General features: G+C 44.0%; 1 protein-coding gene across 2 annotated transcripts in view; it reads right to left on the reverse strand.

Moving 5' to 3' along the window:
* Positions 1-12127, reverse strand: part of Creb5 (cAMP responsive element binding protein 5) — a 393776-nt gene that overhangs the window by 291399 nt on the left and 90250 nt on the right. For both annotated transcript variants that reach the window (XM_051152346.1, XM_051152345.1), the window contains exon 4: positions 4663-4784. In XM_051152346.1, the coding sequence (XP_051008303.1) occupies positions 4663-4784 (122 nt within the window). The remainder of the gene's footprint in view (positions 1-4662; positions 4785-12127) is intronic.

Below are 12127 nucleotides of genomic sequence, written 5' to 3' on the forward strand. Positions count from 1 at the left end.
CAAATGCATGTGTAAAAAAGCCATGTGTTCACATATATGCAAAAGCCCTACGTATATATTCACATGCAAAACTGTTGTTATGCCAAGGGAGTAGACACCTGCGCACTCGTGTGTGTGTGCACGCGCGTGTGTTTTACTCGGTCTTTTTTCTAGAAAGGAATTAAATATAAAAGACCAATTCATCCTTTTTCTAAAAAACAAAAACAAAACAAAACAAAAAAAAACTTTTATTTTTCTTTCTTCAGATCTGGAAGACAGAATCAGCACCCCAACTTTCTCCTCAGGCTGTCTAAGGGCGCTGTGCCTCAGCCTGACTCTTCCTGACAGAGTGGAGTGAGACAGGAACTAGAGAGCTCTGGAGGACTCTGCCCAGGTCCAGACTTAGACTTGCATGTCACACCCAGTGCTGTCGGAAGTGATTCCCTCCATCTCACGGAGTGAAACATCAGCTTCTCCTTAACCTGCTCTCCCCACAAGCTCCATCTAGTTGCACAAGGCACTTCCTAAGCACCCCCTGTTCCTGGTACTTCCAGCATATTCTACCAGCAAAACCATTGCTCTGTCCTTAAAATATACCTAGATCCTAGCCACGGCTTCCACCTCTACCAACAGTAACCTAGATTTGTTTTTTCCGATTCTTCCTTAAATATTTTCTCTCTCTGCCTCCAAGCATTGCTTTCCTACTCTGCAGTCAAAGTGACTTTTTCTAAAGCCTTACATCAGGCTGCATCACCTCCCTGCTTAGAACCACCCTATGGCTCCCCATGCAGAGTCAGACTCTGACTGTCATCTAGAGTCAAAGGCAAAACCCGAACACTTCTGCCTGCCTCCTTACACCCAGCTCTCTAAGGCACCTGTCCTCAAGCTGTACCTCTCCTCACAACTTTTCCCACACACAGTCCATCACTCAGTCCCAGGCCTTTATACATATTATCCGTTCTCACAAGTCATCTTCTCTGGCTCAGGCCTTCTACTTATGTCTCTCGGTCCCCTGTGTCGGGACACCCTCTCTGACCACACCTGGCCCTTCCTGAACTCCTTCCCAGCAGCACTGAACAGCATGGCATTTGAGGCATCTTTCACTGGTGTGTTGTTTGTCTGGCCCATCTGAAAGCTGAGGCATTTTATATACTTGCTTGCTTGCTTTTAGTCAGTTGTCTCTATTGGTGTCTTCACCAGTGCCTTGAGTGGTACTGAGTATATTGTAGTCACCCTAAAACATTTCCTCCTGTTGCGCAAGTTGCGTGTTTCAGGGCACAGGCTGCCCAGGGCTAAGCCACGAGCAAGCTGAGCTCTGTAATGCCTGCTGGAGAGTGACAACATGCTTTCTGAGTCGGGGACTTCTTACTGAAGAGTTATGAGGCAATGGCCTTGTACTAGTATCACGAATAGAGATGGTATCTGCTGTACAATATTGATACAGACACTGGGGCTTTCTGCCCCTGGCCGTGACCTGCTGTGACCTTTCATTCGACATACACACTGAGATCCTTTTGGAAAAGGATGTCAGAATTAAAGGCAGAATCCATAAGGTGGGATTGTCTCAATGGTCAGGCAGACTAATAAGAATCCATTCTCTAGTTGTCTCTAATCTGGACTTTCTAACCCTACAGCTCGAAACACAAGGAGAAGCACTGGACCATTGAAGTCAAATTCTAAAGTGACTGAAAACTTGTTTTATAAACTTTACTGACGAGCCAATTCAGGAGCCTTATTAAAAGACTTGGACAAAGAGTGGGTAGGGGGAAGCCCTGAATTCAGATGTCCAATACTTACATAAAAGCCAACCACGGCATGTTTACCCACATGAACATGTGTATACAACACACACACACACACACACACACACACACACACACACACACACACACGTGGGGGGGGTGGTTCTGTTAAAGAGATCAGAAAAAGTTGGAGGTATAGAATTAAAATGAAATAACTGGGCCAGGGATAGACCCCAGTGATCGAATGTTTGCCTGTCACACATGAGGCTACAGGTTCCACCTCCTGTACCAGGGAGGAAAATGTTGCTGAAAATGAAATCAGTGCCTGCACGTACAGCAAAAGGAAAGAAGGGGAGGCTAGTTGAAAAATAATAATAATTCTGCCAGAGTGGGTTTTATCATTCTACTCTTGTAAGCAGCAAAAGAATGGGTGGAGTAGGAGCTTCAGGTGGCAGGCCTTCAGGGATGCCAGCAGCTGGAGGATCGCAGTCCTGGAGTGGCATGGGCGCACACTGTCAGGCTGAGAACTCTGCTGCTTCTACAGCCATGCCAGGGGACAGGCCACCAACATGGCCACTTTGCTGCTGCAGGCGTCATAGTGCATTAGTCACTGAGGAGGTTACCCCCTCATGTAGCGATGACCACCCAGGCTGGATTTGGTCCCTCCGCTTCTGACCAAACAGAGGGAGAGGGAGCCTCAACAAGCTGAATGTGGCCTGGGCCCAGGTGTCCTGAGAGGCATTTCTGCAGTGCCTCCCCCGCCCCCCCCTCACATCATTAGCACATCCCATGGCAGCCAGCGACACAAAGTCCTCTTGCTCCATGCGGCTTATTTCACCATTTACTTTTTAAATCGTAAGGAGTTCTTGTCTTCTCAACCTACAATGAATGTAAAGCAATTCACCAAACATGTATAGCATGGAAATATTTCTTGTGTAATTAGAAATCAGGACCAGAGGAAATGTAAACTAGAACTGAAAGTCTAGTAGTTGGAGGAAGTAAAATATTACTCATCCTAGCGGTCTAAAGGGCTCTCCAAGTTAAGCAGTACTTCTGGCTTTGTGATAATCTTATAGTCAGAGCAAAAAAAAAGAGAAACACAGCCAGTGCATGCTTCTCATGGCCACGAACAGAAAACACTCAAGGGAAGCAGATCATTTCCTGGAATTCAGATCTGCAAGTACTGCTCACAGAAGGCTTCACGCGGGGGGTCATGGATAACTCACCCTGAGCATGCCTAAAGCCACACCCCCAACCGAGGCTGCAGGGAGCCGTTGTTGGTGAAAGATCTTTAAGAAAACCAAGGGCCTACACTTACAACCATGCTATCAGAAGGAATATGAAGATAGAATAGACCACACGCGTATCTTCGTCTTAATCTAAGAGGCCCACATTGTCTTTGGAAATTGAATGACACTGTTTCCTCAAACAGTCTGCTATGCATGCAAATTGAGCAAAAGAATTGAACCTATTACACAAGCAGAGGGAACTTACAGGATGGAACTCCCCGATTCTGCCTCGCTGTTCTTGTAGGTTTTTTTAAGTTTATCTGCAGTGCAGTGAAAATACAGTTGCATCGTCTGGGTTTTGTGAACTGCTTCTGAAAGTGCTCAGAACTCTATGATTTGCAAAGAACAGCAGATATGAAGGTGTTTGGAAAAGCGCAGACAGGAAAAGTGACAGGGAAGGACAAGTATAAATGGCAGGTCCGTTATAAATAAAGTGGGCTGGTTGTGATTGTAACCCCTCCGGCAAGCGGCCCGTATTTTGCTAAAGCATTTCAGCCCCACACTGAGCTGGCAAGATATGTGAAGGTGGCATGAAAGATCTGACGGAGAAGGGTTACTGTCACACCACACAGAGGAAGAGTCAAAGACTTGGAAATGGTAGAAAATTATCAGAGCCCCTCAAAACACCTTTTCTAGTTGGAACCGCTGGAATTTCGGGTCACATCACCTCCTAGCCAGCTGTCCCTTTAAGCCATCTTCCGCGCCTCACATTTCTGTCCATCCCCTGTATCTAGCATGCTCAGCACATTGTGTGCATTCGGCCACACCCTATGACAGTAGCAAAGAATTCATGACAAGCACACATGTGACACTGACCTGTGACCCTACCTCCTTTCCTTAATCTTGCCAGTAGAATTTAAAATTCTGCTGATTTTTTTAAATAGATGGACAAAAACCCTTGAAGGACTCCGTTAAGTGACCTACTGCTGTGGCTAATCTGTTTGCCTCGCCAACAAACATGGCCAGGAAGTAATTACAAATATGCTAGACTACAACCAAAAATTGTGGAAAACAGAGAGTTGCAAACAGGGCCCAAATTGGGTAAAAATCCTGCGTCTTGCCAGAAAATCCTGTTCTTGTCCTTTCATCTGGTCTCTGTTGAACACACTGCCTATGTAAGATCTGCTGTTAAATACGTAGCAAAGAAAACTACCTGGCTGAGGGCAAATTTATCTGACCCAGCCCTAAGAATAAGGAAATATTGTTCTAAAGCTTGAATTCCATGTTTCAGACACTGGTTGCCCCAACGGCCAATCTGAGCTCTGTAAGCTCTCACAATCAGAGACATGGCATCTGAGAAGACAAAGTTGGACGGACACGTATACACAGATACAGTACTATTGCAAACAGGCATCGTGACACACGTCTGGAATTTCAGTGTTTGCAAGACTGAGAGCCAGGGGGATTGTGAGTTTAACAGCCTGAGCTACTTAGCAGGATCTTGTCTCAAATACTTGTCTAAGAACACCTCAACACAATGTGAAGTGCCGGACATTTTCCGCACGGCGCCAGGAGGCGCACCCCCAGTGTCCACGCGGCACACAGGCGCCAGGAGGGGCACCCTGGTGTCCACACAGCGCCAGGAGGCGCACCCCCAGTATCCACGCAGGCACCAAGAGGCGCACCCCTGGTGTCCACACAGGCGCACCTACCCGCTTGCTGTTCTCTTCTTCCTGAGCCTTCCTGAACTCATGTTCAAAGGAACAGTCCAGCTCACTGAAGAGACCCACCTCCTCACAGTTCTTCAGGAATCTTGTGGGCGTCGGAGTCTGATCTGAAAGCAGAGGCCAAAGGTCAATGTCGAGGACTTTTCCTCCAGTGCGTGGTAAATGGAACCAAATTCCTTCATACCCTCTCATCCCCTTAGCCTGATGCCCAAGGGCTGCTGGAGGTCTCCCAACTCTTTCATTACAATGACATGGTAGGAAAAAGCACAGGGAAAAAGATAGCCATATATAAGGACCTCCCAGCCCTTCTGACCCCACCCCGCCTTCATCCCCTGGACCATAGTAAATACTCTTGTCCTCTATAGCTGGAGTCAGTCAATAGCATCTGAATACACATCACCACGTGGGTGGGGAGTGAGCCTTTTTATTTCAATTGGTTAAAAATGATGTAGCTAGTATCAACCCAGAAGATCTTCTATGGCACTCTCAAACTTGACTTCAGGAGACTGGAAAGAAAATGGGTGTATATTTTTATAGAAAATGAAAAGAAACAAAACAGGCCTGCTAATTCCTCCTTCTCAAAGCAAAAAGTAGCTCAGCAATTTTATCTCCTCCTGAGAACCAGAGGATGATAAGAGGTTCCAAGTCAAACACGTTCAGCTTCCATCTTTTATAAAATATATCATTATTAATTTTATTTTTCCTTTTCTGTAGCCAAAAGAATGTTCTGCAGATACTCTCTAAAAGAAAAGAAATTTCTTTCACAGTCTGGACTTCCGACGGAGCTTACTCTTTAGAAAACTGGAGGTGATGAAGCCATGATCTGTGGATGTAACATTTGCGGTCTATATCATATGTTCACAGCCCTGTATTTTCTGGAATCTAATATCACAAGACCCTCGAGTGTAAGGTAGAATTGCACGTGTATAGTCCCCAAGACTGGCTCTTTTCCTTTAGATTAGGCATACTTCACATGAACGGCACTGAGTAGGACTCTTTTCCCAAAGGCAGAAGATACAAGAGACAGAAGGGAGGGGAACCTAGACATCACACACACACACACACACACACACACACACACACACACACACACACACCACACATGTGTACACACATGCACACGTTCGCTCTCACACACGTGTGCACTCATGCAAAGGAGAAAATATTGATAGCCAGTGAGATGTGGGTTCCTGCTCAAGTCTCCTGGGTAGATGGCGGTGACACCAGCATTTACAAGCAAGGGCCACTGGTCTCCTCCACTGTGTGCTGGTATTATCCTCACCTGAGCCCCTGGCAGATGTAAGATTGACTGTGGCTTTTTCCCAGCTCTATCTGCATACTGCCTTTAGCTCACTTTCTGCACAGTTCTCTAAGCTATCGTCGCCAGTCATTTCAAGAGTTCCCTCACACTGAAACTCAGTGCCAGGCCTGCACCCTATAAACTATTGTATCACAAAATATCAGGACTCTGCTTACTTCTCTACAGCATATAGAGTAGTTAACCCCAGTGATACAGCAAATATCAATTGGGATTTGAAGACTCTCTTCCTATCCACAAAGCACCAAGTGGCTGGTTACCTGCCCTGCTCAGTAGAGTTAGCCCTTCAAAGGCAACATGTCTTGACTCCCTACAATGTTGGTGTAACATACCTGTGGACTGTGGACATCTTACCCTGATTCATTCAAACATTGATTTCCCCACCCCACTCTCTGGATCAATCTGGACATTGCATTGTGATGTTTACTCTAAGCATCTCCAGTTTCAAGTCTGTGTAAACATGTCACCATTTGTTCTCTGTGTTGTCAATAAAAACAAACTAGCCAATGCTGAGCAATAACAGAGAATAGGGTGGGACATCCTGAACCAATGAGGGGAGGAGAAAGAAGAAGGAAGGAAAGGATGAAGCCAGGAAGAAAGACAGGAAACATCAGGAGAAATGAGCTGGGCCTAGGAGATGATTTAAAGGCAAGTATAATGTGGAAAATCTGAATGGGAAGAAAGTATACTAACATGGAGGTTTAGGATGGAGTAATTATCGCACAGCATTGTGCTATAGGCTAATTGAATAAATCTTCGTCTCTCTGTGTGGTTATTTGAGTATAAAGCTGGATAAGGAGTAACCACTGATATTACTAAAATAATAACTAAACATTAAATATTAACAATCATTCAACACGACAAGAAAGGGGCATTCAGTATCTGGAGGGTTGACATGACCTCTGGGCCAGCAAAGTCCCATTGGTGCTCTCTCTCTGTTGTTAATCTCAAGATCCAAGGTTCTGAGTTCTCTGCTACCGATGACCATAAGCCAAGCCTAATCTAAAACAGTTCTGGGCTTTGTGCAAGTGACCGTTTTTTAGTACAGTAAGTTACTATAATGCATACTTAGATACTGATATATCTCAAATATTCATATAACCATTGTGTAGTTACACAAAACAACATACTCATGCAGGACTTTGTGGTTCACAAGCATTTTCACCCAGATTGCCTCACATATGCCTCTAAGTAGGGTAGAAACTATTCTGGAAATAGAGAAATAGTCTTTGTGAACAAGATCACACAACAGAGAACCATCTCACTAAATATCTTCTATCACCTTTAGACAGGATCTCCTTTCAATTCAAATCCAGTGTTATGTCCTTCCAGGCTTTGGTGGTGGTGGTGGTGGTGTGTGTGTGTGTGTGTGTGTGTGTGTGTGTGTGTGTGTGTGTGTGTAAAACAATTCTGACAGCCTTACAATCCAAAAGTCCATATTTGGAAAATAACATGATTTAGAGGACATTAAGTACTCTTCCTAGACTTTGCCTCCCTTATCTTTCAAATAAGGGTCTAAAGGTTATGGATTTTATGATGTTTAAACTCGGAATAGCTTCAAAAGTCACTGCCCACAGATCCAAGCAATATATGACTATTGAAAGGACACTCAGAGGGAACCGCCAGAAACTAGTAATTAGGGCAGAAATAAGACCCAGATTGGAGCTTCTGAATAGGAAGTGTAGGCAAGAAACCGAAGGTAGAAATAGAGAGATGTGTCCACTGTCTGTGGCGTACTGGTTCCTACATTGGGCATGAAGCCTAGTGCTTCCTTTCAATCTCCATAATATTCACAACCACCATGCTAGGCAAGACCTATTTTCCCTGTCCTATTTATGAAGAAACCAAGTCTTTTCCCAGGCCTGATGTGTAAATTGAGACCATGATTTTATTGGTAATTAATTGTCTTATCAATGCCTGGCTTTTCTGAAGTGGGGCCATGCTTGGAACACTGCCTGTCCTTCGTATGGCACCTGCTTCTAAAGGCCCCCTTCTTTGCTGTGTCCTAAGAGTCCTCTGAGGAAACACCATGCAACAGAAAACTGGCAGCCCACTTGCCATCACAGAGGTTTGCTTTACTAGGTCTTGCTTTCCTTCTTATTCCTCCATGCTTCTTCATGGGAGATTAAGGATTGAGGGTCATGGTTGCAAGCCGAGGATCATGGTCAAGTGTATGCATCAGTCAGCCATGGCATCAGTAGCAGAAATACCACAAAGAAGAGCAGACGGAGCTCCTTTAGCAAATAACAGCTTAGAGGAGACCACACCTTGAAGACTCATGGGGCCAAGTTTCAGTAGGAAAACAAACTGAGGTAAGTCTTTAAGGTCACACTAGCAGCATCCTCGAGGCTACTGAGGTGTTGGGGCATGGCCACAGAACTAAGCACAGGTGATCCAAGAGGGGACAGGCTCCAAGCATAGCTAAGAGAGATTCTCGGGTACCGATGCACATCCACACACAGAGGAGGTGATAATGACAATGACTCTGTCCATCATCTTGGACCCCTTTACCTATAAGTCCAAAACTCATGGAACATCTAGAGCCATCCATAGCAAAGAAAGAGGACGGCCCTTGAGTTGTTACCAAGTATGATTCTGTTTGTTGCATGATATCCAAATACCTATATTCTCATTTTTGACATATGCAAGACACCCTGTTCCTAAGTTTTGATTCATCTTGCTGAATGAGGTATTCTTTCCAGTTAGAACAGAAACCAATAAACATTTAACATTTATTGGCCTGAGTTCAGGGTCTCTAGTCATCTTTGATCTGTTATCCTACCAGCTCCAAGTAAGCCAGGGAATGTGCAAATGCTCAAAAAGAGAACAGTCCAAACTTTCAGTTGCTTAAGTCAAACAGGCAGAAAAATTCACTGCCATGAATGCCTTTGTCAAATAATGGTTTCTCCCGGAATCCCTTGAACTTAGCAGGTAAAGCCTGTGGCTGTAAATTAAAATACTTGTAATCTTTTCCTTATTTTGATCCAAGAGCATTAGTCAGCTGTAGCAGCAATGAATTCTGTATCCTGAGTGGGAACAGCTGTGCCTTCTGGTGACCACTAAGGTGTATTCAGTAGAGATGCAACCCTGTGGATGTACAGGAGCTGAGTACTGAAGACCTTAGGCTTGCCTTTCGTTAAGCATTTCAGCAAGGAACACCCAAATAAGAGACAGAATAACCTTTAACCTTTTGAACTTGCACTCCACCTGTGCTAAAAGCTTTCCATGCTAATCACTCTCATACACCTGAATGGATGCTGCATAAACACCGGCAGGTTCCTCTCTGGCACAGAGTGTTCCTTGGAGCCTCAAGCACCTGAGACAAAGGCAAGAAAAAAATGTTGATCTCATCTCTTACTGTCCTAAGTGCCTTCGCGGGGAATGAACCCCTATCATTCACTGCAACTCGGGACAGATGTGGAAAGAGTTAAACTAAACAAGCCAGGGGCACCCAACAATAAAAGCACACATTCATGTCCATTTGTGGGAGCTTAAAAAGTTAATTTTATACAAATAGAGAATAGAATACTGGCTACCAGAGGCTGAGGAGGGAGGGGCAGAGAAGGGGAAAGGGGCGGTTACTGGATACAGAGGTGTGGCTGGGCAGGAGTAACAGTATCTAATCTACAGCACAGTCAGATAACCATCCCTGACAATAACTGAAAACTACATGAAAGCAAGTAAGGGCTTAGGACTATTCTCTACATGGAGACATCATAAATGTTCAATGGAATGGGTAGATCAACTGCCCTAGATCAGTACACATCAGGTACATGCGATGAAATATCACACAGTACACTACGGATATGTATAATTTGCATATATCAATGAAATGTGGTCAGCTAAGTTGTAAATGTTAGCACCAAAGGGGATTTCATTTTCCTTTCCTTGCAGTTTATCGTGTTCCAGTATCTAGATCCCTTTCTGAATGTTTCTTGAAAAGGGGCCATCTCCTCACTGAACATCCATCCATGCCTGGAACAGCTAAGCCAAGGGAGCTTTGCAGTGCTAAGACCATTTTGTTTACCTTACAAGGAAGAACCTTAAAGACTTCACCTTATGATCTAGAAATTACCCACCAGTTACACAGGGGAAATTCTGTACACATTATCAGCAAGACAGGTGATAAGTACACATGAAACACTGTTTATAAAAGCAGTTCTCAAGTTCCCATAAGGAGATGGAGAGATCTGTCAAAAGAGCACTTCCCTTGTAAGCAGGAGGACCTAGATTCAATCTGAAGTGCCCCATAAAAAGCCATTGCATGGTGCTATGTGCTTGTAATGCCAGCACTGGGACGGCGAAAACAAGAAGACGCTTGAGGCTTGCTGGCCTGCTGGACTAGCTTAAATGGTAAGTTCCAGGCAAATGAGATACTATTCCTCACAAAAAGAGAAAAAAAGAAAGGAGGGAAGGAAGGAAGAAAGAAAAGAAAAAGAAAGAGATACCCACTTTTTTCCAGTCCTTGAGGAAGGACACCTGAGTGTATCCTTTGTCCCCCACATGCACACAAACACACTGCACAATTTATTGTTCTGTGTGTCTCTCTGTATCTCTGTTTCTCTCTGTCTCTATCTGTCTCTGTCTCTCTGACCCCATCCCCTCATTCCTGTCAGTTTACAGTCATGAAATGCATCAACCACAGTATGGTCACTCAAGATGGACCTAGACAGCACACACACGGAGCTAAATCCACAAGCCTAATAAAAATTTCGATCTCCTTTAGCTCCATTTGGTGTTTAAGTCCCACATTTCCTCAACCATTTACCAACAAGATAAATCATCACTTAGAAAATGAGCTGTAGAGGACAAGAAAGGTCAGATATGTGAAAGAAGAATGTTTGCCACGAGAGAGACTTCCTCCCTGACTCAGGAACTCACCCTACCCCAAGTTATCACCTATGACCTAGCTAAAGGACTAGGCGATGCCAAGGAATTTTGTGTCATTTGATACAAAACTGTTAGTGATCACCAATATAAGAAGATCTCAGTGTCCACATGTGATGCATATACACATAAATGTTTAAGATCTCACTAGCTAGCTTGAATTCATGACCATATAGACAGGGATATTTTTAAAATAATATATCATTAGCTCCACAAAACAATGCAGCTTGGTAGAATTCCTCAAGAAAGTAGCTCAAGAGATAGCCCAGAGGTTACAAGCACTGGTTGCTCTTCCAGAGGAAGAGATTCAATTCTGGAACTTCTTCCAGAGGTTCAGTTCCCAGGACCCACATGGTGGTTCACAATCATCCATGACTCTAGTTCTAGTCATCAGAGGCCCTCTGCTGGCCTCTACACACCAGGCCTGTATATGTTGCATAGACACTCATGCAAACTAAATACCTATAGACAGACAAACAAAAATTTTAAAAGAAGATGGCTCAAATCAGTAGCAAAGAAACCCACTAGAATTATTATTTCTATTTAGTTAGAACTAAATTTGAAAGGTAATTCGATTTTATGTATTTTAATAGTTTTATAATTATATTTCTCTCTTGAATTTTCATCAATGTTTTTATTAAATTTATTATTTTTGTTTTTTCAAGACAGGGTTTCTATTTGTAGCCCTTGCTGTCCTGGACTCACTTTATAGACCAGGCTTGCCTTTAACTCACAGAGATCTACCTGCCTCTGCCTCCTGAGTGCTGGGATTACAGGCATGCACCACTGCACCCAGCTTATTAAAAGCTATTTGAATTTAGCTCCTGTCTGCCTTTTAATAAACATCTACTTAGGAGAGTTTACATGAAAAAAACTTTCAGATTCATGTTCTTTATAGGAGCAATGGCCAGAAGCATCTGGCAGAATTGTATGGAGTTCTGTATGGCTTCTTCTTGGCAATCCCTGTTCCTCCGAGTGGGACTACACAGGAGCAGGAAGACCTATTAGCAACACTGGCACTTGCCGTCTTCCATTACCTTCCTCAGGGACAGTGCCAACAGGAGGCAAGCCAAGGTGAACCTCGTTTTAGACAATAGTGACATACATAGAAATCATTCTGGAGGAGGTGATCCTATGCAAAGATGGGACATCATCCTGCTCTTGATTTATTTATTGACAACACAAGAAACTGGTAGACCAGATGGCCTTGCCAGTGCTTGTGAGTCAATGGGAAAATTTGCTGAG

This window comes from Acomys russatus, chromosome 10 (assembly GCF_903995435.1).
Source record: "Acomys russatus chromosome 10, mAcoRus1.1, whole genome shotgun sequence".
NCBI lineage: Eukaryota > Metazoa > Chordata > Mammalia > Rodentia > Muridae > Acomys > Acomys russatus.